The sequence below is a fragment of the Aythya fuligula genome, chromosome 7 (assembly GCF_009819795.1).
Source record: "Aythya fuligula isolate bAytFul2 chromosome 7, bAytFul2.pri, whole genome shotgun sequence".
Taxonomy (NCBI): domain Eukaryota; kingdom Metazoa; phylum Chordata; class Aves; order Anseriformes; family Anatidae; genus Aythya; species Aythya fuligula.
This window is the reverse complement of record NC_045565.1, coordinates 19,169,445-19,196,338: the sequence shown is the minus strand read 5'-3', so window position 1 is coordinate 19,196,338 and position 26,894 is coordinate 19,169,445. Positions and strand designations below refer to the sequence as shown.

Here is a 26,894-nt window from a genome sequence, read left to right as displayed (position 1 = left end):
ACTCTTCACTTTGGAAAGGACCTTACTTCAACCAGCGAGCCTGCAAAGCACACAACACAACAAGAATCTCCCTCCTCACAGTAAACGTATCGTCATGTGCTGATGAGCACTGATCAAAACTCAGGTCTCTTTGTCCCTTCCACTGCCTTTCAGCGTATCTGCAGCACTAAGCCTTTAAATCACTCTAAGCACCTTCAGTGATGCCTAACTTAGTAATAACTGTTATTGTGTACATACTGGAGTTTAAGCAGTCTGAAGTGTCTCAATCTCTCTCATCTCAGTCATTTGTTTTGACAAAAATGTCACCTCCTTTCTTCATCTATCTCATGTTACAAAGTTGTAAACAGAGAGGGGACAGAGTCTGACCAAAAATTGAAGATGTGCAGATACTGGATAGCATTTTCTTTCCAAATCAGAACAAAACCCCTATCAAATTTTCTCATGTATTAAAATCTCCCCCTCCCCAAATTTTAAATTTGGAAAAATACCATCATGTTATTTTACTATTAATGAAGCTATACACCATACAATATTAGCTGTAACAACTACATCATGAAAATAAAACATTTTTAGTTCAGCCTGTAATATAATATAAATGTTGCAATGAAAAGATCATTCCTGAAGCATTTTGAAAACAGACGGAAAGTTGAAATGATTTATTGAGATTTCCTTGTTACTACCGACACACTCATTCAACCAGACTTGTTTTCTGGTGAAAAGCTGTTCCATACATCTCTTTCCCAGACAGTTCCACTCACTGTGTGCTTGTCAACCCAGTAACACTGGGCTTTGATGGGAGTTACACATTTAACTGCTACAGAAATACAAAGTAAAACAAAGAAGAAGATTAACATAGCTTCTGTAATGGTACTGATGAATGTCTGAATATGCTGTAAATTCAACATACTGGTTTAGGTTACTAAGATGTGTGGCAACACACCATGGAGTCTAGCTATTAAGCATGGAGGCACGCTTGAGACTTACTAATAATAGCAAGTAGCTATTTTCACCCACCACATAACTTGGAATATCATTAATTTACAAGCCTTTTTGTATCAAAGATGATCTCTGGGGAAAACAGTGATAAATGACTATTTCCAATCATATTTTTAAAATGATTGAAAATGATTGAAAACTTTTTTTTTTTTTGAAGCCTATACAATAGTTAACCATTTCAAGATAATTAAAAGTAGCAAGATAGAAATTTTGCTTTTTCAAAGTAGTTTTGGGCACTTACTGTTCTGACACTGATTTTAAGTGAATTGGTCAGGTCATGACTTCACACCAGAGACTAAAGGGAGCCTATTAAACTAAAAATGAAATACCTCGTTAACAATCCTCAACAGTCCTAAACCAGAAACTATGGCAAGAATAATGAGAAGAAAAAAAAAAAAAAGTAGGCAAGCACAGGGTTAGATTGTACTCATACTCACAGGAGTAACCTGAGCACATGTGAATGAAACCATGAATTTCAACAGGCTCACACTCACATTTGGAACTATTCACAAGTCAAAGTGTTCACAGCATCAGGAATCAGGGAGATGGTGTGCAATGCAGATACTATAAAGCATTGACTTCTTTGGAATATACATATATTTTTAGCAACAATTTATTCTTTGCAAGAAATACAGATGATGCATGTTATTAGAAGCCCGTTCTCTTAAACCTGGTTTCATACAAGAAAACTTACTTCAGGATGGAATAACAGCCCGTAAACCAGCTCGCAAAGGATATTTTCTCTAAGATGGATAAAAATGGTATTGCCAAACATGGGACGACACCTAAATTACTGACAACACCCAGTCATAAATATTTTAGTTTGTGACTCTGGCCTTTAGTCCCAAAACGTGATATTCACTAACCTGTCTATGCAGGAGAATGAATTTATGGGGGTCCCCATCTGCCCAAGGCGGAAGCTGCACATCTCCCAGCACTGTTCCATCCTGCATGCAACCTGCAGGAATTAAAGGAAAAAATAAAAACAAGAAGCGCACACATTGCAAATAGGAACAGCTTTTCCAAAACTGTGAAGTCAAGGGAAATTCAAGTGATTTTCACACATGCAATTTCAGGTTCTACATGGAATATAGTGTCATAAAACACTGCAGAATTTATTTCTCCTTGGATTTCTGATGTTAATAAAGCAGTGGGATGTTCTACAAACTGTCATTAATGCAGTAAAATCACACGTGCTTACTACAATCATTTTAGCCCTGAATGCAAACTCAGACAACACAAACTTGTTGGCATAACTTTCTTCTCATACATAATCCCATTGCACTATCTGATATTTCTGCTACAGCAACCTCTGGGAAGGATTTCACTGTCAAGTTCTTTGCTATCTGATTCCTTTCAGAAGGTAAGCATATGTTTTCAAATTGGGGCAGTGTTACACAACCGGATGATCTAAGTTAAGGCTCAGGTTTGGGACTACAAACTTCCTCACAGTGTAGCAGTGAACAGATTCAGGTTATTGGATTTACCTACTGTAAAATCTTTCTGTATATTTGTTCTTTATCAGTGAGATTCTGGTGCCTTTTTTAGATCCCTCCACTTGACTGTGTTCAGTTCAATTTCTGAATGCTGATTTCAGGCAGGCTCTGCTATTTCGTCTCCTCTCAAAGATTAAATTAGCCTAATTCTTTACTATCTTTTACCAATCTTTTAACATCTTTTTCCTACAGTGCCCTTTTCATAGTATGTCTCATTTCACTGAGATCTTAGGTACAGTTTATGACTAGATTTCAAAATCACTAGTTAGGTGCCTTTGCTATTATCAATTTAGGATGCGCCTTAAGGAGTCTCCTCTGCCTTCATTGTTAACTAACCAGCATCCATTAGAAAAAGAAGCTTAGTATCGCAAATTATGTCAGCTGCCTGTAAAGTGAAACAGATCATGACTGGAACACTGTCATACCTATTTCTGAAAACTTTTTTTTTTTGAGGGTTCTCTCTGACCCTCCACCACTGATGGAGAAAGGTTTGGAGACACTGTACATTCAGAGGGGACTGTGATATTGCTGGATTCCAGGGATGATGCATTTGCTTCATATAACTGGCACTGAGACATTCAAGATGATAGTGAGATCACATTTGGCAATATTAAGCACCGGAAACAGCAGATTAAAAAACCAAAAATGTAGTAAGTACCACTTAGCAACTGATCCATCTCCAAAAGTCAAATTAATATATGGTTGATAGACACATACACGTGATGATAGAGACCAGTTTTTCAAAATCAGACATTTAGCCTGTTGATATCAAAATCTGCCTTTGTTTGACAAAATGTACAATTTCTTTACACAGAAACAGGAACAAGAACCCCTTCTGAGCTAGAAACATGGTTTACTGAATGTGTCCTGTGAATATAAAAAGATTATACTCTTGAAGCTTTCTTTTAATAAAAAATTGTCTCACTTGATTGGAGAGCCTCATCAGTCAGCATAGTCCAGTGACCACATACCAACATGAGATCTAGGACTTCTCTCTTGGTGTGATGCTGGGGAGCAGGAGGGGAGCAGTGAAGTCCCTTCTGTCACTTACCAAGTTCAAAATGATTGGCATTGGTGAGGAACTCTGGAAGGTAGAAGAATTCGGGGATGAGCTCCCTGACATCACTCATATTGTCCCTTGATGCTGATTCCCACGTGCTCTTGACACTGTGAAACATCCTGTCTGCAACATCAAAACTCCCACCCTGTTAAATGGACAAAAAGACTGCATTGTGAATATTCTGTTAAATAAGAAACAGATGCAGAATCTTAGCCAATTCTGCAATAATCATCACACATCTGATTAGCTGGTATCTCAAAATCTGTCCCAGCTCTATTTACTGTCTCAGTCCTGAACTTTAGATATGTAGGTTAACAATATCATACAGCTTGGAGATTTTGTGTAGCTTGAAATAACACAGTAGCATGCAAAAATTATCAAAGATAGCTTAAGAATATCAGCATACTCAGCAGTAATGCTTCTCAGTGTAACTCATTCGTTTAACATCCCAAAGTGACTTGCAAGCCGTAGACACAGCTTTGGCATTTACACCTGTGAATCAAATAGTTGTGCAAAATCTTGCGTGCAATCTTCTGGAGAAAAACCCCTGGGGAAAGGTGGTACCACTGAAATAACTGTAATCAGATCTGGGCAAACATGAAAGACCCACTGGCCAGGGGACAGCAGGGAAGAAGGCACAGCATAAAGATGGGGAGAAGGGAAGAATGTTTGAGCCCAGCACTGAATTGGTATATGAAGAAGGAGAAACAAAATGCCTCAAATCCTGAGAGCATTTGAATATGTTTAGTTTAATGATAGTAAAGCACTAGAAAATAGCAGCCTTCTTAGTCCTAAATATCATTCTGAACCATGGCCTTTAGATAAATCACTCACTGAATGAAGGGTGCATGTCTTATATTGAAACTGTATTTCCTGCAGTATTTTTAAAATGGATTTCAGATACAGTATGGATTGGTGAAAATATCAGGTGCACATTTACATAGGGATCCCTGCACTGAGAAAAGAATTTATTTTAACAAAGAAGTCCTACAGTAACAAAAACAGACAGTTTTTGGAGATCATCTGAATGAGCTGTTCAGAATGAATAAGTTGATTCAGAAGAAAGCTGACTTTTTAAATGATGTAAAATTATAAAACTAAGGTCTGCGATCTCTGTTAAGTCTGGCAACTGAAGGTCAAGAAGTAACTTTTGCCTTACTCTTTGTTAAGAAGAAACTACCCTCACAGATAAGCAAACAAAACAGAAATCGTAAGTTCTGAAGCCGCATCTCCTTGCTTGTCTTTTGAGATAGACTCCAACCAAAAGCTAGCACAGTCCAGATGTAGAGACTTCATCTCTGTTTCCCCTGAGATGAACTCTGACAGGACTTTTGGTCCTGCTTCATCTCTAAATGACAGCATAATTCTGGTACACCTTGTTGCATTTTATGTCCTTCTTCCTTATCCCACTGACAACTGTGAAGCCTTCCCAAACCCACTCAAGGGACTGAGTGAAAAAGTGGCTCAAATCACATGAGTAAGCCTAGCTGGAGTTAATTTGATGCACAAGGTCATCTTGCTCTTGATCATTATTAGAGAGGGACCCTTGGAGTCAAATTCAAATTGAAATTAAAACAGAGTAGAAGAAGCACTATAAATAAATCAACAGTTAACAAGTATCTCATTGAAGCATATTAAAGGGCTTTGTATATTTAATCTGCACACAGCGCACTGTGTCTGGTGGTGATTGATGCTTTTTCATCTTTTTTTGCAGCTTTTATGAGAGCTGATGGTAATCTCTTGAGAAACAATATGATTTGTAATAAAAAGATTACCTGTATTAAATAAAAATAATATATACATAGGAAATGCTGTTAGCGCGACAAATCTGGTTAAAGATATTACCACCACGAAAAAATGTGATTTTTTCCCTGGCTGTCTAATTCATTTTAGGGAAAAGTAATATCTTTAAAACTTAAGCCTGTATTATTTATAAAGGAAGCAATAACTGATTTTCCCATTTCCTATATTAATAAATTTATTTGCATATATTTATATCAGAATTAATGAGTTTTCTCTCTCTATGAATGCAAACACCACACTGAAAGGAAAAAAACAGAATCAAGAATTGCTTTATGCCTTTAGATTCCAATTCAACAAACTCTTACAGCTTTTGTATAGCTAGATACAGTAAGTCTGTTTCTTTCCTTTCAGTAGAGGCCTTCTACTACGGATCAGGAATACTGGTAAAAAACATGCATTTTAAAACTATGGTTCATCAGGATATATAAAAGACAGCTGGTCAAAGTGGCCTCTAGGTGGGAGTTAGAACTCCCCATGTTTATAGAACTAATCAGCACTGAGTCTTGGTTGTGTTTTAAACCCAAAAAGAAAGTGTTTCTAAAAGATGATTATGAAGTGCAAAGACTTACCATACCCTCAGAGATGCTGAGAAGCAATTACACTTAGACAGTGCTTAAATGACAGCTCCAGAGTCAATGACACAACGAAGAGTAAGAACCCTGTACTCTGCAAGTACCTCAGAGAGGCAAACACCAGGAAGAAAGAATAGCCTGCTTGCTGAAATGCAACAGTGGGATAAGAACAAAAGGGAATAAAATACAAGGTGAATCACAAGCAAGTGGTACAAATCATTAGGAGCATTAAGTACTAGAATGCCTTTCCAACAGAGATACTAAGCACAGAAACCTATTCCTGAAAGGATTTCTGTGAGGTACCTAAGGGTTGGTGAAAGAATCCAGTGAAATAGGAGATATCATCCAAATACCCATCTGATGAGACAATCTTTGATCCATTCCAGTACAATATGCAAAGCACATACATGCCTTCCTCCAGGATCAGATCTCAATACATTTAAATAAAATGTGAAATAATAAGGCTTTGTAAATTCCTGTATGGTTGCCTTAGTAGAGGGGTATTGCTTCCTCACTGCCTTCTTTGGCCAGGTGTAAATCACATATCTGATGTGAGAAACAGGATGTTATGCAACTTTTTTTTTTTTTTTTTTTTTTTTTTTTTTGTCATGTGCATTCAGACAGGCAGTTTAGGGTTATAAGCATGGCTTTTCCACTTTTTAAGATGCCGAGAATCTTTCGTGGTTCCCAAGTCAGCACCTTTCCAAAGTATTAGGTTTGGGATTTCTCCTCCAATCTGTTCTTGACTGAGTATCAGTTGCATATCTGCTTTTTGCCTGACTGCATTTCACACTTTGCAACTCCTAAACCACAGTAGGACCAGTCAGGCAGGAGAAATGACAGCAACAAGCTAAGCTGAATATGCAGCAACAAGAGAGCAAAGGAATGAGAATGGAAGTTCAGCAGTTTAGTGGATCCACATCCAGACAAAATTTCAAGTTCTTCAGATCTCAGCAGTGTTTGAATATTTACATCCACATGAAATCCCTGCTAATCACACAGACAAACACAAAGCAGGTACTCAGTCTAGGAGCACGTTATGCATAGAAGTGTGCCAGTGAGACACAGCAGCCATTATCATTTACTGGAAGAAATAGCTGCTCCACAGGCATTTGTGACTGCAGCTAACATATGGCTCACAGAATGCAATGGCAAGTATTGCCTCAGGTAGTTCACTAACCCATCATCTACTGCTGGTAACAGCTGATATCATAGGGCTCATTACTTAATTATCACAGTGCTTTATTTATACTAGCCCATAAAAAAAATAATAAAGAAAGAGACCAGCACAACCACAGAGCATTGCTTGTATGTCGCCAACTGCTTGAAATGGGCAGACAGGAAATTTAGTGTCCTCTATGCTGATTGGCTAGGAAAGGTAAACACAAGGCTCAGTTCCTGTGAAATTAAATTCCATGGAGAGTCCTTTCAGCACCAACAAAATGATGCCAAGTTCAGAACAAGCAAAATCAAAATACTTTAGTCTCGCCCCACCCTTGGAGAGCCAAGCCCATGCCTCCTGTTGTGCCTCAGAGTCATCATGTTCCCAAAGCACCAGAACCTGCAGGTCCCCATCCAGCCTAGGGATGCTCTTCACGTTAGCACAGTCATCTCCAAGAGCTTGCCAATAGGCACATTACTGCATGAGCTCTTGAGATTTCAATAGCAGATATTCTAAGCGCATCTGCCCCAAAGTCAGAAGCTAACACTCAGAGTGGCAGTAAAACATTATCTTGGTGTTCACATGCTCAGCTCTCACAAAACGCACCAGAGAACCAAAACTAAATAGTCCCTCTTCCTCAGGGAAAAAAGGAAAAGGGAAAGGGAAAGGGAAAGGGAAAGGGAAAGGGAAAGGGAAAGGGAAAATCAGACATCAGTTCCACTCCTATTAAAACTTTCTGCTGAAATCAACAGACACAACATAGAGCCTTCAGTTAGCCCAAAGTCCACAGAGAGCATACAAAAAATGTCAAGAGAATGAATCCCTCTTCACTGCACAGCCAATGCAGTGGGCTCCATAACGAGGTGTAGGAGGGAAGCAATCTTGTCCCCTTACCTGCAGAGAACAGAAGGTCTGTGTAAATGGCTCCAGTCGTACCAGGTAAGATGCCACTATAATTGCTGATGAATAGTGCGTACAGTAATGACACTGAGCTGACAGGTCTCCTGGAAATTTGACACAAATCAGATTTCAGTGCTAAATTCCACCATCTCAATTTCATAACATCTAGTTAGCACAGCACAATAAGTCTTTAAGGCAGACATGTTCAAAGACGTGCAAAAACACACCTTTCATATCTGCATTGAATGTGCAGTTACTACCACATCTGTATATTCTTTTTTATTTTTCAGAAAATTAATGTGGAAGGGAAGAAAACCTTTATCTTGCCAGACCATCCTCTTGCCCATTAGTAATAAAAACGTCTTGATATCTAGAGGTCAAACAGCTCAATGCTGTTTCCTTTTCTTAATGTAGCTTCTAGCCAAACTGCATGCAGCAGTCTTCTACCCACAGTTTGGCTAACAAAGACAGCTGCATGCAGCTTACCTACAAGAACAGCCTTTTCTGAGGAACATTGCTTTTTGCTGTTGCATCTCTTCCTGCCCAAGTGAAGAGGAGAGAACACAGCAGTAGAAGGCACAGAAGGAGGAAATGCATGCAAGAGAGTCATTTCTCTTTCAATCCTCAACCACTTTGAAACTGAAAGCAAGAGGATCTTCCTGGCATTGTGCTTCCCTTAGCTACAGCTGTGGAAAGACTTTGTGTGTCTTTTCCAAGGGATTCAACAGTATTCCAAAAGGCCTGAGGAGACTTAAAGCCTATACTGCCTGCTAGGTTCCTAAAACCTTCACCTTCACTCTTCTCCACCTCGTTGTAGCGCTGGATGAACTTTTGTTTCCTCTCTGTAGTCTGTGCTCCCATGGGCTTTGACAGGTCCCGAAATGTATGAGGATTACTAAGGTTCAGAGTCTGAAAAGAAAAAACAGCAAAGATAGGAATTTTTAGAATGCAGACTCAGGCATTAGGACCAACTCTGTGTCATTGGTCAGTGGTAAAGTTGTGTTCAAAGCTTCACATATACAAGGCTGCCACAGATTCAGTACAGAAATAGTCATTGTCAGAACTGGGAAGGGACTTGGAAACAGAATGGCAACATGTGCCTCTGAAAGGACAGCATGTACAAGGTGCTTAATAAGTAAAGGACATGGTAGATCCTGAATAAAGGACCCGGAAGGTCTCAAGGACTGCTTTCAATGACTGCAAGGATTGTTCTCAAGGACTTTTCTGTCCAAATCTCCTTGCCAAGAGGTTACAGCTCTGGCCCTGCCTACCTGCTAAGCCAGTGCAATCTTTCCTTATTTCTTAGGTATGCATTTGACAGATGCTTATTCACCTTACCAAGGCAGAACCTCACCTCAGCATGCCGACTTGAAGAGAACACTAATCTATAAAGAATTAATACAATTCAACAAAAGAATCAATACAGTTCAACGTAACTGTCTCAAATTTTGAACCCTTGGTTTAGGCCCTTCTGCTTCAGTGGCATCACAAAACAAACCTTTACATGGTTGCTATCACAGAAAGTACAGGATGCTGTTAAGCGGCATGCACTGACCTGGGAGTGATAGTCAGCAAGGACCCATGGAAACACAGGATACTGCATGTAATCGTTGTAGCTGCGGCCAGCAAGTGTGTTCAGGTACATGAGATAATCAAAGTTGCTGATCTCCCTCTTCTGCCAGGGAAAGGAAACAGACATTAAAATCTCCTAACTCCAGCCATGAAAAACGTGCCTCAAAAGCAGCCTCAGAGCTCTGTGGTTCCTTTCTCCACCAGGACAAAAATTATAAATAGTGTAATCAATCACCCACTGCCATTCAGATCAGCACAACAGCTCTTATACAACAGTCCATTCAACAGAATCTGAGTCTTCTTTTTGGCTCTTCTTCAGACAGGCCATTTGCATTCATCTATAATCACCCAGTGCTTTTATGCTGTATTTGCATAACAGAGAACTTTTTCCCAATTTAAAAGAGCCAAATGCATGCAATCTGTACATTGGCAAATCCTGGACAACTGCCTGTACAGAAAGGCTGCACAAAGTGCTACATACAAACAAGAGGGTATAGATTTCTTCAGCGTGTCTTGGGCCACCAAGATCAGGGGTAGAGGAGAGCGAATGCATCTCTCAGCTCAGTATAAAATCTATGAAATCAAGAGAGGTGCATTGATTTAGATGTACAGATCTGTGAATAATCATTTGACTAGGTAGCTCTCTTTGGTTTCTGTTTTAAAATGTGTGTAAAATCACACTTAATCTGCCAGTCACACTGTATGTTTCACAGTAGGAACAAAATCTCTGCAATAACCAGATGTAAATTCTCTGCTCCTCTTGCCAATAACCTCACCTCCAGCAGTGAGCAGCTTATGCCTGGAAGTGCAGGCATGCATGCACACACAGACATGTATATAATTGTGGGTGGACACAGGTGATGAAATTCTTTGCTTAACCACATGGAGCCAAGATTTAGTTTACCTGCCACTTTTGGAGCATTGTCTTTTCCCCTCCTGAGTGTTTCCTGTATGGAACAGACATTGATTGAAATAATTGCTTCAGAACAATAAGGGAAAATCAATACATTAATGCTTGTGCTCCCTGAGCCCCTGCTGTCATCCCACAGAAACAAGAGGACACCAACACTACGGAATGTTGAGGTTTCAGCATTGACCAAATCATTCCAAAATCAGAGAGTGTCAATAGGTTAGTGCTGCAGGATCAAAGTTTCATTACTGCTTTCAGTAGGTGGCAAGATTATGTCTGGCCAGAACATGGCTGGCCAGCTTCAGATGACTGATGAGATTGTCACTGGCAGTCCCCCTCCCTACCTATACAAGGAGGGCTAAGCTACTTGCCAGCCTGCTCCTGAATGAAGCACCACCTGAAGTATGATATTTAATAGAAAAAAAAAATGAGAAATTAGGGTGGTGGTGTGGAAGATGAATTTTGTTTGCCTTAAGATATCACTGCAAATGGTGGCAGTGATGCCACATAGTAAGCTAAAAAAATTTACAAGCTGACTAAAAGGGAGAGAAGGCAACCCTGTAGCAGAGGCAGAGGGACAGTGGAGGACAGTAACCTTCACAGCTGTTCTGAGACAAGCCATTCCGCTAAATGCTCAGTGCTCTCATTCACATCCTACTGCAGAGCTAGCATATTAGTGACAGGTACCATTAAGACTGTCTATATTCTGAAGACTTATTCTTGAAAGTTCTTATTTTTCTGATGCTTTTTGAAAACACTGGCTTGAAAACAAAGGTGTCTCAGTCTCCATATGAAAGATATTCTTTGTGCATAAAGCACTTTTAAACAAATGTAGTTCTGATAAAGTAGGGTGGAGTCTTTTATTTTTAAAAATCAAAACAAAACAGGAGTAAATAGCTTTTTTTTTCCTGCACTTTATTTGTTCTCAAAATACAGAGTAACTTTTACTGAAACTTTAAATAAAAACAAACCAGCCAAAAGGAGATACTAAACAGAGAAATTCACTTGAAAAGGTGAAAGAGTCAAAGTTCTGTGTAAACAGAAGTAACATTTCAACTACGCTAAACCAGGTATGTCAGTATCTGAAGACCATGAATTTGCTCACGTCTACTGTAAGAGACCAAACTGAGTCAACTAACAGCTTCTGGATTAAAGAAACTTTTGACCTGCCAAAGTAAATAGGGTTAATGATATGACGCAACATAACTGGTGGTAGAAGTTGCTTTTCCCTTTGAGTATATAGCTCTACACTAACCCTGAGGTGTCAGTTCACAGATGAAGTTACTAACTTCCTGAAGCTTAAAGGAATCAGTTTAGCCATAGATTATAAAACTGCTACAGGAATAACTAGCTGTTATTTTGCATTCTTGTGCTCTGTACTGGATCACACTAGAAGTTTACAAAGCTAGTCTTAAAGCAGCCTCAAAGACCTAAATAAAACAGCATCATGGTCTATGATCATTACAGTTTTATTGAATGTGCAGTAGTTAAGTGCTTGTAAACAACCCCTCCTGAACCATTATTTTAGTTTGTCACACGCCCTAACCCAATAATAAGGATTCCGTAAGAGCCAAAACAAAACACTCTCAGTGGAAGCTTCTATATAACAGAGAGGCTGATGTGTTCAACACCTCATGAAAACACACAAGGCTAAGTGTAGTCATCCTCCCTGAAAGAGGCACCCTTCTGGGTCTCAGGGGTCCAGACAAGATGCTCCCCGCTCCAAGTCCCAAGATCTCCTTTGTCAACTCCCAGTGGTCCCATCCATTAATTGCATTAGGTGAAGCTCAGCAAAAGCACAAAGTAGATCAACAGCTATCCAACCACAACAGCTATCCAATCATGGTAAGTGCATTTAGAAATAAATAAACAGAAGTCTGGTTTGAAAAAGAAATAGGAAAAGTGCTTCCTAAATGTAAATAACTAAACTTCAAGAGAAAGTGAAGTTATGTGAACCAACAGAAGTACCTGCATATCTAACAGGAGTACCCTCATATGTAAATCTATAAGGTATTTGTAGGTTACTAGCCATAGCACAATATAAGCATATGTACTAATGACAACCATTGGTTACAGTATGCATAAGTGATTTATTAATCCCTTTTTTCCATTAACATCAGGCTATGATCTCACTCTTGTGATAGCAAGCGCCCTCCATTTGCTAGAAACAGGTGAACCTCAACCCATTTGGAGATTCACCGCAGAGGAGACAATCTCAAAGGATAAAATAATCTCAAAGGATAAGATTTTGCCCCCACAGAAATTAAAACTAAAATTCCAATAAACTTCATTGGGTTCTTAGATTTCCCAATGCTACTTTCATTTGCTTTTTGTCTTCCATCCTCCAGACTTCTGAAGTCTACAAAACAGTGCCCAGTGCCCAGGCTCTCCTAAAACCCACCTTCCTTAAAGAATGTCTGCAATTAGGAAAAATATTATGAGAAAATCTCCTTCATGGTAAACCACATTTTAGGTACAAGCCTTATTATTAAACAAAGTTAATTACAAAGAGGTTAACGGGGACTAGATATTAAGAAATATTTCTTTACTGGGAGGGTTGGCAAACACTGGAATAGGCTTCCAAGCAAGGTGGTTGATGCCCCATGCCTGTCAGTGTTTGAGAGGCATTTGGATAGTGCTCTTACTAACATCATTAACTTTTAGCTAGCCCTTTAGTGGCCTGGCAGTTGGACTGATGATCTCTGTAGGTCGCTTCCAACAAAACTATTCTATTCTAACACCATCTTTCCCTGTGAAGCAATCCAGTCTCTCAAATCTCAGTGTTGGGTTAGTTTACTTTTGATCAAAGGTGCGGGGTCCTCTTTATCTGATTGTACCAGTTTACCTTCTGAGTATTCTTGCTCTGTGCTTTAAAAACAGAAATATTACAGTAGGACCACACAATTTCTTCTCTACAGTTGAAAACAATAGGCATTTCTGTAGGACACTGAGTAAATAAATCATTTCTGTGTACTTCTTGGCAATAGGTGGTACACAAGCCCATTTCCCTTCAATAATTCTTTTTCTCTAGATATTTTGGAAGTATTGCAACCAGTTACTAAAAGCAAGAGCTTGGTAGCTGCAGCTACAGAGACAAAATCTAGTAAATTCACATGGCATAAGAGGAAATTGTTGCAACAGCTGCACTTTTGAAGGGTCACAGATAGACGAACGTAAACTGCAGCTCATAGCCTCTCTGCTGCACTGCTGAACTAACCTCCTCCTAGTTTGTATCTATCCAGTCTGGCATGTCCTAAGGATGGTATCACAAACATGGTGAGTTCAAACATAAACGTGCAGGCATTTCACACTGTGCTACAGCCAAGTAAAATGAAATAGCCAAATGACTAAAATGGACAGATAAGGCAACAAAGCTGATGAACAGCCTCTAACCAGGTCCAGATGCTTTTTGTTTCTGCATAATTTGAAATCTAACATTTCCAGGCACTACATGCAGTTCAGCTCTTTTCCCTCCAGCTTGAACTTGCGTGCTGGAACCAAACATTATGCTAATGATCTCCAAGGACCTGGCACTGCTGTTGCTTAGGAACAAAAGTTTCACAGGCTGTGGACAGAGAACTGAATAGAGGCACTGTAGCTGGGGAAGTCCGTTTTACCACCCTTTTCCCCTCAACACTCACATACACAACAGTTCCTTGAAGGGCTGCCATTTTCCTTCAAGGAAGTACGATTCAGTATTTACAGGCCTCTGAAAAGGAAATTGTCCTGCACTCTCCTGTTTTACGAGCTGAAAGACTAACTCATTACTCAAGGAAGAGCAGACCAGAGGACAACTACACGGTAACAGACCATGAAGGCTCATCCCACACTACTGAAAAAAACTATCAGCTTGTGACATCTGTACCCTGGCTTTTAAAGTCCTTCTAGCTGCTAGCCGGTAAGACCTTGTGCAGGGGGGCAGCCTGACAGAATTGCTGAGATAAGAATATTTTTGTTTATCCTTGGTGGGCACTGGTTTTATAAGTGACCTTGCACTGTGTGATAGCACAGTGGCTCTGAAGTCATCTAGAAAAGTAATAAAATTAAAGAAAGTATCTATTTGTTCGTGGTAGGATTTAGTCTAAAACAGCCTGTTAGCAAGAGACTACATCTAAGATAGTCAGTGAATTAATCTCTCTTCCACAACAGGTCGTATCCAACAACAAAGTGGTAACAAGCTTGTAAGCAAGGAAATAAAATCTTCCCCTGGTTGGAACCGCTTGGCTTCATGCAAAATCATTCACTACATGAATGTGGGTTTTAAGCTATACACGAAAGTATCTCCATAGAGCTGGAACATGTCACCTTGCTGACCTCCTGATCACAGAGTGGTGCCACTGGACCAGGCAAGCCCACTCTTCCAGAGTGAGGGGAGAGAGGGAGAGAGAGAAAACTTTCTTCACAGGCTGGTTTAAGAAGGGATCAGGATGGTTCTGTACAGCTTTGGGAGCAGTGAAGTAGGAAGCAGCAACCTAGGGGAGGAAAAGAACAGGGAGAACCACAGAGGAGATCTTGAAACACCCAGTGTCACTGATAGAAGGCCTGTCTCTTCCTGCCAGCACTAGGCTGAGAAAGGAAAGAGAAAGGTTCAGGCGGAAGATTGTGCACTAGGGTCCTAATCTGTATTTTTCCAGCATTGTATCTCCTTCTTATGGCAGGCCTAAGCTACAGTGGGTCATGGCAGAGCCCTGTGCAAACCTTTCTTGCCTCACAGCCCTATTCCTGATGCTCAAGGTCTGTTCCCAGCAACACAAAGCACCACAGGCAGTGTGATACAATAGACATGGACTTTCTCGTAGTTTCTCTATCAGGTCAGCCTCAAAGCTCTGGACCTGTGAAACATTCCTAAAGCTCTAGCCTTTTAAAAGTCCAGTCCAGACTAAAGACTTTGCCAGGTATGGATATAAAGGGAAAGAGTTTCCCAGTCAAGATCTTCTTTACCAAGACCTTATCAACCTAGAAACGCAGCACCCTCATCCTTGGGCAAAGGCCTGCCAGCAGCTCAGAGTGTCAGTGTCTAGAGAAAACTACACATAGAGTTTCCTCTTGGCACCACCATTTCTTAGGCAGTGGGTCACACGTGTACCTTTCCCTCTGCTAGCACCGGAGATGCACTGTGAGCATGAAATTGAACAGGCATAATTAAAATTTACAGCAAGGAGGGCTCCTGCAATTCCTGAATTTTTAATACCAGTGGCTACAGAACTGGAGCCTTCTTATGCAGAGCTAAAGAAAATGAGACACGGCTAAGTAAGCTCCATTATCTCCAGCGACAGCCCTGCGAAACACTGATAATTAGTTTACAAGCATGCAGAGACAAGAGAGCTATTCATACCCTTCAAGCTGTCTGGTGCTGTGCAGTGTTTCTGCAGAACTCTAATGCTAATCCCTGTCTCCAAGACTGATTTTTTTTTTTTTTTTAATACATTTGAAACCTGAATACTACTTTTAACCCAAAGAAAATAGCCTTTGGAAAGTGTCAGCACAGTGAAGGGACACATGTTTTCCTGGTCAGTGCATCTTAGAGGTCCAAGGTAGGATTTTTAAAAATCCAACTCAAAGAGGCATGACCCAAGTAGTTAAATCATTTTAAAGTCTGGGGCATTATGCTATGCATCATATTAAGTGATCTGTCTTCAGGAAAATTAATAACCTCTCTGGACTTCTAAGAGTCTGAAGGGCCTAGGTTCAAATTTTATAACAAGTCAGCAAAGGGTCATTGATAGAGAAGTACCCAAAAGGTTAAATTGTACTGCTACTTCTTACCAGCCTCCTACCTTCAGCATTCAACCTTCTGCACCAGGCTCCCTCTAGTGTTCACAGGTACACACAGCACAGAGTAATATCAGGACTGGGAACCAGCATTAAGAGAGCTGCGCAAAAGGCTGATTTTATTTATCTATGTAAATGAAACTGTTTAGGATCAAAGCAGAGCACTCCTCCCATCCCCTTCCTCTGGATTTTCAATGAAAAGTTACAGAAAAAAAATCACTAGAAACTGAACAAAATGTTTTCTGAGAGTTTTAAAGATGTTTTAAAAAGCATTTTAAAAGATTATTATATTGAATTTAGAAAAAAAAAAAGTATTTCCTGCCAAAGCGTAATGCAGTTGACCTGAAGATCTTTTCAAGAACAACCTATTGTTTTGGTCTCCAGAACTTCCTGCACAATCCTGGTCAAATTATTTAAGCTAACATCCACAAAGATGGAGAAGTGCATAATTTTCCATAGTAGAGTATTTCTGTGCCTCAGTTCCCAGTCTTCAATGGAAGAAATAGCATAGACACTGCCCTTGGAGCCCAGTAAGCTTAAATATAGCCGAGTAAGATTAAATATAGCAAAAGGTGAGAGGCCTTGAGATATAACAGTAATATAACCCCGTAATTACTGGTGAGAGACAGAAACGTGGGTGTGAAAGATTTAACTGTGTTTAAGTCCTTTTATAAATAAATAACAGAAAGATTAAATTTTGGAATATACTCTCAAGGCAAGACTGACCCCACTGTGCTGCTTCTAGAAGCACTTGCCTCATTACAGAGCTCCCAGGAGGACAGATAGTAACTGGCAGAGATCTCACTTGTTTTTGCATCATTTTTGGCTATGGCATGTAATTGAAAGGAGCTGAATGCCATAGTTGTAGCCTCAGCTTCCCCATCATGTATTTGCACATGATTAATGAGTAGCCAAAAAGCCTGAAGGGTTTGTAATGAAGTCTTTCTAAAATGGAAATGTACTGTAGACAAATCCATATTTTGTTGCAATCATTCATCAAAGCTGTGATTTGTCTCTTCACAACTAAATGTCAGAGCACCAAGACCATCCCTGTGATTAGCCAGTTTAACCCATGCTCCTCTCAGCTCTCTGGCTGATAGGGACATTGTCATCCATTTCTAGGGAATCTTCTGTCACTAGCTCTAACTATTGGCTATATTTGATGACCTTCAAGTATACAGACAGGTCACCAACCATAAGACTACAGTGGACTACTACTCATGCAGGCCTCAATTCAAAGCACATAGCATGTGCTTAGCATCAGTAATAACCAGAATTCTGACCAGAACACCTACATATATTTTTTAAGGGCAGGGCACCCTCACCATGTGAGTCCATCTATCCCACTGCATGTGTGGAAAGACAAGGTTAGAATATCCACAGTCTGTCCTTAGGAGCACAGAGACACTGACTGAGGTCTGGTTTAACATATCATTAAGCAGCACAAACACTGACTGCCCCCTCCCTGTTCAGTCTGCCCTTTAGAAAATGTATGAACTGCAAGCAAAACCTGGGAGCCCACTAGGTTTCCGAGATCCCAGTTGCATAAAAAATAAAACAAACAAACAAACGAAAAACAAACTGCTTTTAATCATTCACTTTAAACATTTCATTTTTCAAGTCTCAGGTCCACTAAACAGGACATTTAGCAAACCTATCCTCAGATGCCAGGCCTGAAAAGAAGGCAACCCATTGGTCTGGTAGAATAAGCACTATTTTGGATGGCTTCTTTTAATGCAGTCCTCAAGGACTGAATTGAGACCCATACATTTCAGCCAGGTCCTCAAACAGTGAATGGGTAACAACACATTTTGTTCAGTTTCATTACATATTGGGCTCAAACCTGTACCTAGGGATGAAAGACAGCAAGTTTCTCCCACTTATATTTCCAATTTCATCTTGTAATACTTATATTGCTGTATAGTGCAATGCAAGTGTTATGATGCAGTAAGATAACATTTTTAATAATTAGAATTTTATCTACTCAATATACTTCTTTCAGGAAAACCTTTCAGAGCTGCAGCCCTGGGACTGAAAAGTCCTGACCCTTAATAAAAACAAACAAAGAAAAAAAAACAACTTCTGAAGAGACTTTTGGTCACATGCTAATTCATGACTAACTCATTATTTTGTTTTTAATTAGGAAGTAACTGCCACTGCTTTCAAAGGCTTTGCTGGGATTCCCACACTTCATCCAGATTCTGATGTGTTTCTCCTCTCTCTGAAGAGATATGGCCAAGGGGAAAGCAAAGGGACCAAAAGGGAAAAAAATTACCTTGAAAATTGCTAAAAATTCTATCAGAATCTCTTATGACGGAGGGCGCCGTCTTGACTTAAGCAAGATGGGTATCACCACCTTTCCCAAATGCATTCTGAAACTGGCTGATGTGGATGAACTTGATTTGAGCAGAAACATGCTTAAAAAGATCCCAAACAGCATTGAGAAGTTCCAGAAACTGCGCTGGCTGGACCTGCACAGTAATCAGCTCGAAGAGCTGCCCAAGACAATAGGTACACTACAGAACCTTTTCTACCTGAATATTTGCAATAACAAGCTGACAACTAAAAGTCTGCCAGAGGAGTTGCACCTTCTCAAGAACCTGCGTTTTCTCAACCTTGGCTTGAACTGTCTTGAATGCATCCCCAGCAACCTTGGGGCCCTGAAGGAACTTAAGGAATTAGGTCTCTTTGACAACTTATTGACCACCATCCCAAACAGTGTGAAAAAGCTCCCCAAGCTCAATAAACTGAATGCAGAAAGAAACCCTTTCCCTGATTCAATAAAAAAAGAAGAGTTTGTCGACCCCATCAAACGCATAGAAACACTTTACTTAGTACAAGAGAAAGACCTGTGCTGTTCCTGCCTGAAGACATGTCAGGGTGAGAAAGACAAGATGAACAAGTTAAAGAACATAATACCCAGCCCCTCAAAGAAGCTTAGCTTCCCTTTACTCCTTACTCCCAATTCCACTGCGAAGGATAACCAAGAGCATTGGAGATTAAAAGGTGAAGATCCCTGAAATCTACCAAGCACTCCACAGGCCACATCCCATACAATGCGGTGAAAACTAATAAAAAAGCTGTCCACCTCCCTTTTTTTGCAGTTCTCTTCATTTAAAGATACCCAGCTTTAGAAGCAGATCCTAATAGTCTCTAAAACTAAGTAACTGAAGGTCAGCACAGAACATGCTCTGTCACCTCCCACTGGAAGAAAGCTTTCTTTTCCTGCAGTGGTAAAACAGGGGGACATCAAATTGGAATCTCCACTGCACAATTACTGTAACATGCTAAAACGTCCGTGTGCACATCAGTCACTGTCTGCTCTAAACGTGCAATAAAGAGGCCATTATGCAGAAACATTATGGATTACCTCTCTAACCTCACCACACTGACTCTCTTTCCCACAGTAACCATCTGTGTAGACTTTACCAATAAAGTCATATTAAGGAGGTAATAATTATTAAATATGCCCAGTCAGCTACTTAGCACATTCCTCTTGCCTTCATATTATGGATGCTGTACACTGGAATGCTTTTCAGAATTCAGGGGACACATTTGAATCTTTAAAATAGGGGGCACAAACAGCTAAGTTTCTAGATGCATTTTTTTAAGGTATGACTTATTCACACAGTTGCATTTGTTATCTACTGTTATCCAGTGTTCCCTGTATTTACCTTATATTCAAGGAGTCTTCTGTTACCCCCTTTGACTTCAAAGCAGGTTGGAAAGAGCAAAATCTACAGAGATACAAAAGATAACATTACAATCATTTAAACAGTTACCTTTACACATTACATATGTACATAAAATTATATATGTATATAATCTATTAAATAATGCCATATTTTAACAGCAACTTTCCTCCTAAAGGATGTCACAGTATTTCACCTACCCAGCTGTGAGACAATACAGGAAAAGCATACATGTAATGTTAAGAAAGTGTCTATAGGCTGGATAAAAAGTTTGTCTCCCAGATAGGGCCTTGAATTGATATACAGGGCTATACCTTATGATCAGGTTGTTTAAGATGGTATTAATTAAACCCAGAGAGAGAGAACCCTCTCAGACATTTACCAGCCTCTTGGCAAAAAAGACAGAAAGGAATACCAACGCATGTCTCAGTCATTCATGTTTACCTTCACTGAGGGCTTATTATATCAGACATAAAACCCCTGAGATACATAGGTTTGGTACCTGCAGCCAAGGGGCAAGACAGTCAGCTGAGGATGAAAACATTATCCTGAACTGCCTCAGCAAGACAACCTCAGAGCCAAGAGACAGCAAAGATAAGCACTCAACAAAGCAGCTGGCTCTGGAGCAGGATCTGGTAATTCCAAGTAGCCACACTATGCAGCCAGTTTAGAAAGGAAAAGTGGATAAATCTGCATTGGCTTTTTAAGCAATGCTCCATTAGAAACTGTTCAGTGATTTCAGGAGCACAAGGAAATTCTATGATTGCTTGGAAACTAACAGTAACAGTCCTCAGTCCAGGCTGCAGAATTTACCAAAGGAAATACTACATATTGAGGTATTTTTCCTTCATAAAGAACAGTAAGTGAATCTAATGTAATTGCCCATCAAAAAAAAAGCACGTAAGGAAAAAAAAAAGTCTTTCCTATAAAAAATTCGATTGTTAAAATTTAACACCACACTAAGGATACAAAATCAGAGTCAGACTACAAAATACTGATACAAAATCAGTTTATCAGTTTATTCTTAAAGCATCTAATGGTACTTTGTGTGTTGGAAGAAAGTTTACGGTACTTTCCCACAGTACCGTAAAGTGAGGCAGAGGCAGATTTCTGCTCTCAGTGAGATTGCAATTCCCTGGGATGCAGGGACATATTCCACAACACACCATTGGGTGCTAGAAGAGCTCTACAAATGCATTAGTCCCCTTGATAAATCAATGGCTATATAATGCTCCAAAGAATTCACAAGTCAGCAAAAGGAAAATTTCATAGCTTTACGTCTAATCCATTAAAGATCAAGAGCTGAAACTGAAGAAAGAGCCCCTGGGGCAGCACAAAGGCAGATATCTGAAGCTGGGATAAACAGGGGCAACAGACAAAGACTATAACCTGGATGTTCATGTGATATTATGAAGTAGTGATTACCTCTTAAATATCTTATTTCGGTCATTGTCATGGAATACAAGAAATCTGGAGTAGCCATTTTTGAAGAATATTTCTAAGGCGATCTCCTGGAAAGGTAAAATCAGTCACAGTTTGAAGAATTGCAGAGCTAGTCCTAGTACTGCAAGGAGTCCACTATGGCCTGCCCAATTCTTAAGGGCTTTTGTTTTTGTTTTTGTTTTTGACTTGGTATTAAGTGTGAAGCATAGCAAAATAGGTCTAATATCCCCAATTTCTCCAACTGTAGGAGTGGTCATACTGGGACGACTGAAAGTGCAAATGCTCCTGCGAAGCAAAACCAACCTCCAGATATTGGTTTTTATCACCCACGACCTCCTGCCACTTCTGAAGCATTTTTGTCTTGAAATTTTAGTGTGATTAACAAGACACTAGTAGCATTAACTTCTAACCAGTTGAGAAAGACAATCACATGAAGGGGAGATGTTAAATAAGAGCCCCTTTCAAACAGCACATGTACTACTTCCTCAATGAATAGTGATCTTGATGGAAGTAACCAAACAATTTTAGTTCAGAAATGGAAGAGTAAGGGAAGTTTGACATTTCTTACTGAAGCTTTAAATAATCAAAACTGAAACCTTCAGCCTCTTTTTCCACCACATCCTCTCACACAGTTTGCTGAGCATTTGCATATAAACCTGTAATTTACTCAGTGATCTGTCCCTTTTCCGCCCCACCACAGTCAAGTATAACTACAAATGATGCGTAGTGTCTGGGAACCCACACGCGAGTTTCAGGCCAAATGTGGCGGGTGTAATACAAACCTGAGAAGATAACTAAATGGCAACAGTCCATACATGTTTCATAAATTAAGTATAAAGCAGAAAGGCAATGTGAGAGCTGCTATGACAATAAACAGGTTGAAGCATTGGGTCTGAAGCTTGGTTTTCCAAACCAACTCTGCTCAAAGTGTGGCCATTCCAGCATCAGGCTGTGTAGTTTCACATTGTGTTGCTCTTTGCTTGCCTACGTGCACGAATAGGACATCAGCTCTCTGCTGCTTTGCTGCTGCCTAAACAACTGATCCACCTGCCCTCTAGGGAAAGCACAAATATTAGCTTTCTTCTTTTTTCCATACTATTTTTTTAGAGCAATTTTTGGCATTGGGTCCTGGTGCCAGAATTTTAGAATGCTACAGATATCTGAATTTTCAGGTCATTAATATAAATAAATAATAATAAAACTACACACAAAACACAACTGAAAAAAACAAAAACAAACAAAAAAAAACCACAACACGTAGAACCACCTATATCGTCCCCCTCCCACCACCCCTTTTTTTGTCCAAGGCTCAATCAATGACTATTTTTACTCATCTCCATTTTTTCCACTCTGAGTCCCACAAAACATTTCCATTTCACATGTTTTAAAAAGTCCAAAGGCATACAAATACATGAGAAGAAAGCAAGATTCCACTGACAACTTTGAATTCATTCACAAAAGAGGTGACAGTTCTGTTACTCTGGTTGCTCATCAGTGATGTAAGAAAACCTTTGTGCAGTTACTCAGAGCAAGACTTAACATTCCTGTACATGCTTGGAGAGTGACCTAACCACTGAGATATAACATACCCTTAATCGGGTCTGATCTACTAGAATTTTCCATTTTGCATACATAATTAAATATAAAATAAAATGGGGATGAGTGCCATACTGCATGACTTAAGACATTCATCAGCACCATTCTCTCAGTTTTCAAATTTTCTGAATGATTTCTTACTTTTCTGTTGAACTACCTTCCAAAAATGGATTAAACGAACAGATACCTGTTTATGGCTGTTTCAAAACACTGCATTTCTGTCAAACAAAACTTGTGAATTACTCTTTAGGCTGTACCAAGATGCTCTAAAGCAAAATACAGGCTCTGGTGTTTCAAGGAGCTCTAGCTGCACTTCTTCTGTGATTCTTGTCATAAACTTACCTAAACCAGACAAAGCTAAAAGGGTACCAAGCCACTTCTAATGAACAACTTATGGGTAACACAGCTAAAAGCTGCGTTATGATTCAGATACTAACTCATATGCACAAGTTACTCCAAGAGGCTCAGGGTAAGTAAGTGATGCATACTTGTAGCCCACTAATGTCCACATCCACTGGTATATGGGAACTATTACTGAAAAATTAGACATTTACTGTGATCTTCAATCAAAACAGGACTTCAAGACTTATTTTCAAAAATACTGAGATGAACTGTAAAGAACATTATCAGCCTAATAATTAACGGGCTAACGACTCCAGTGAGGGTGGTGTATTTTTTTTTCTGAAAGAAATCTCAGTAGAAGTAGTTTTCAGTCACATGCCATTACTGCTGCTGCAGCTTTCATTCAATTGACCATGCACGTTAGTTCCTACCTGCAGAAGGAAGCGCATCAGACGAATCTCTTTTATATCATGATACAAGTAACGGGAACACACCTGGTCTCCCACAGCATGATCTTTATGACATAAATTGAAAATGAATGGATCACTGATGCTGTGGGAAAAAAAAAAAAAAAGGAAAAATAAGAAAAACGAATTTCAAACAAAGAAAAGATCAGAAAAACTTTGTGAACATGGCAAGTCCTCTTTCTAGGAAGAATAAAAATACTAAGAGATAGCATGATCAATTGGGGTATAGATGAAGATAAAGGCAAATACTGAAAGCAGATTCTGTGCTAGTACTTAATAAAAAACAACTTGTGGAGGCTGAGGGTAGATTTGGAATTATTTTAATGTATGCAAATAGGCAGACAACAATGTTTTACATACACTGAAGTCTAAGAAGTAGCAATGGAAGGAGTTGGGTGGGTCAAAGGTAAGCATCATGTGGACATGCTGCTGCTATTAAACAGCTATTAATTGGAACTAATAATTAAGCATTTAATTCATTATTACTTTAGGTATGTACATGTACTGCAGCTGATATCTACAATCTATCCCACAGCAAGTCCCATAAAAAAATCAAACCAAGTCAGATTCAGTCCAATCAATATGTAAGTCACCTGATCAGATTGACTGGTATTGGATTTAGTAAGAATCGGATGCAGAGCAGACAGACAGTCATGGAATAAAAGCACTGAGTTACTCACTGTCCCACTGGGCTTTGCACATGAACACACAGTATGAGCAAAGAGATAAGTCTAACAGACTCATTTTCAATATTGATCAGTATCAATAAATCATGAGTCAAAGATGATAGCAGTGTGCCAAATATTAATTATGATTCTGTCTTGGAGAAACAAACAAAAACTTATTAGACAATGAAGTGAAAGGCTCTTGTAATGACTATTCCATATGAATAAAAGATGGGAGGCAGCCAGAAAGGAACATTAACAACACTTTAAAAGAATTAAAAAAAAATAATAAAAGAAACGTGTTAGACTGCTCACCATCTCCACCTGTTGGAGTTGGGAGTCCTTAATGCACCTCCAAAGCCTATGGACAAGCATCTACAGTAAATTAGGTTAAACAATTCTGCAAATATGGAAACGATAGCAAAATTCTTGCTGTGCTAATATTGTTTTTGGAATCCCCCAAAGACTATGAGAAATCTAGGGCTGCATGTGTCACTTCTGTAGTTAACCAAGCAGATCTCTGAGAGGAAAGAATGACTCACCTGGACAAGCAGTGTCGTGTACAGTAGACCTCTTCTAGAGGGGATAATACAAAGCACTCACAGATGTAGAAGTGCTCTTTTCCAAAGAGCAGCACTCCTTCCAATGCTGTATGTCCCTGCACAACTGCCACAGAGCACTTGAAAGTAACCTAGTATGGAAGTAAGCATAACAAAGCCAGGAGTGGGTAACACAAGAGACAGGGACAGCAGGGAGCAAAACCCAATGATATAGAAGGATATGTATTTGTACCAAAACAGCTGGCCTCTTGATTGGCAAGTCTATAGGGATGCAGCCACAAAATCATCATGTGATTGACAGTGCATGCCTCCCTGGCACTAGTAGTGGGAAAGTCTGATGTCCTTCCCCACCCCCTCCCATGTAACTCTGCCCCTTCCCCATCTACCTGGGGCTGTATTTAGCAACATCACTATAGAACACAAGGACCTTACAAACGTTGCAGAAGTCAGCACTGCAAAGCCTTGTCAGCAACAGTGACTCTACAAAGACAGGGAGTTGAAGCACTGGGGAAAGAGTGACTTACACAGCACCATGCATAAGAACAGTGTCATATAACAAATATATGTACATTTACAATACAGAGAAAAGACAAATACTTGTAAAAATGAAATCTACACTTGCAAAAATCCTTCAAATTGATTCCAAGGAACAATAAGCAAGGAAAGGATCTAATATTCTTGGTATTTATCTCTCCAAATCTGAGTAACAAAACTCCTTGCATTAGCATTTTTCCTTCCTATATTATACAGGATACCAGTCAAAATATATGAGTCTATGATTCTAGCTGCTTTAAAATAAAGATTTAGTTAGACATTCTGGAATAGTAAGAACAAAACAAACAAACAAAAAACACACCTTCCTTGGCATCCCTAAAATTCACCTCCTTTTTCTTACTCCTGAGCAAGCTAACTTGGGCATTAAAATGGAGGAATTTCTAACCCACAGTTTAGATGTGTTGGGAATTTTTCAATAAAATAGTTCTTCAGTATATACGCCAGCTCATAGAAAGTTTTCCTGGGATTTGACAAATTTTGATGGAGAAAAAAAAGACTTTCATCTGGAACAACTTTTATGGCTGAGATGGTGCAGTAAAAAAAGAAAAAAAACCACACACACAACAGACCAACAGATAGACTAGAAGAGCCTAATGATTTGAAAAATTGTGCGGGTTGTGAGAAACTCAAGAACAAGTTCAGATTTTAAATCAAGCAGTACTTAATTGAAAGGAATTTTCCTAACATTTAGAGGCAAGACACTCCTTGTTTTTCTTGTGTGTTGAGTCAATCTTCTACATATACTCAGCTTAAGAAGAGCAAACAGTCTACTGACTAGCATAGTTAACTGGGAGGATTAAGGCCAACTCACTGCTATGCCTGGTTTGCACAAGAACTTTGAGCTGGCACTTTCTACATTTCCAAGAAAGGATGCAGAAGCAAATCACCATCCTATTAGCCTACTCACAGGTGAAACACCCTTGAAAATCCCTTCATAATACTACAAGACTGTAAAATTCTCCGAACTTTAAAATCCTAATACTGCCTTACATACTAAAAAAGGATTAGATCTGAGAAGTATTTACATAACAAGAATTTTGCTGGCTCAGAAATCTATTGCAATGTTCTTGTGAGAACAGATTGACAAGCATGGGAAGTAGCACAAAGCAGTTTATTCTTACAATCTCAATAATCTTACCTCTACCAAACTTCACTAGAACTGAGGTCCTGTATTAATTTTTGTACATGCAGAAATGGCCCAGAAATAGCATTGGTTCTAGAAAATCATATGAAATCTCAATATCACTATAATAAAAATATATAGAGCAGGTGTGCTTCTCTAGAATCTGCACATTTCAGCTTGGCTTTCTGCCTTTGTTCCTATTGTACTC

The 26,894-nt window shown here is 39.4% G+C and overlaps 2 protein-coding genes across 2 annotated transcripts in view; one reads left to right on the top strand and one right to left on the bottom strand.

The window, feature by feature from the left end:
* The window catches only part of WDFY4 (WDFY family member 4), a 129,541-nt gene that overhangs the window by 18,699 nt on the left and 83,948 nt on the right, over positions 1 to 26,894 (bottom strand). Inside the window, exons 44-53 of the mRNA XM_032191041.1 lie at positions 24,991 to 25,139; positions 23,748 to 23,868; positions 21,361 to 21,446; positions 19,918 to 19,980; positions 10,466 to 10,508; positions 9,545 to 9,664; positions 8,781 to 8,898; positions 7,984 to 8,093; positions 3,544 to 3,697; positions 1,863 to 1,954 (exon numbers count right to left, since the gene is read on the bottom strand). Of these exons, the coding sequence (XP_032046932.1) occupies positions 1,863 to 1,954; positions 3,544 to 3,697; positions 7,984 to 8,093; positions 8,781 to 8,898; positions 9,545 to 9,664; positions 10,466 to 10,508; positions 19,918 to 19,980; positions 21,361 to 21,446; positions 23,748 to 23,868; positions 24,991 to 25,139 (1,056 nt within the window). The remainder of the gene's footprint in view (positions 1 to 1,862; positions 1,955 to 3,543; positions 3,698 to 7,983; positions 8,094 to 8,780; positions 8,899 to 9,544; positions 9,665 to 10,465; positions 10,509 to 19,917; positions 19,981 to 21,360; positions 21,447 to 23,747; positions 23,869 to 24,990; positions 25,140 to 26,894) is intronic.
* LRRC18 (leucine rich repeat containing 18) lies at positions 18,396 to 19,278 on the top strand. Its single transcript, XM_032191040.1, has one exon. It carries the CDS (start codon positions 18,475 to 18,477, stop codon positions 19,261 to 19,263), a length of 789 nt encoding a protein of 262 aa, XP_032046931.1. The 5' UTR covers positions 18,396 to 18,474; the 3' UTR covers positions 19,264 to 19,278.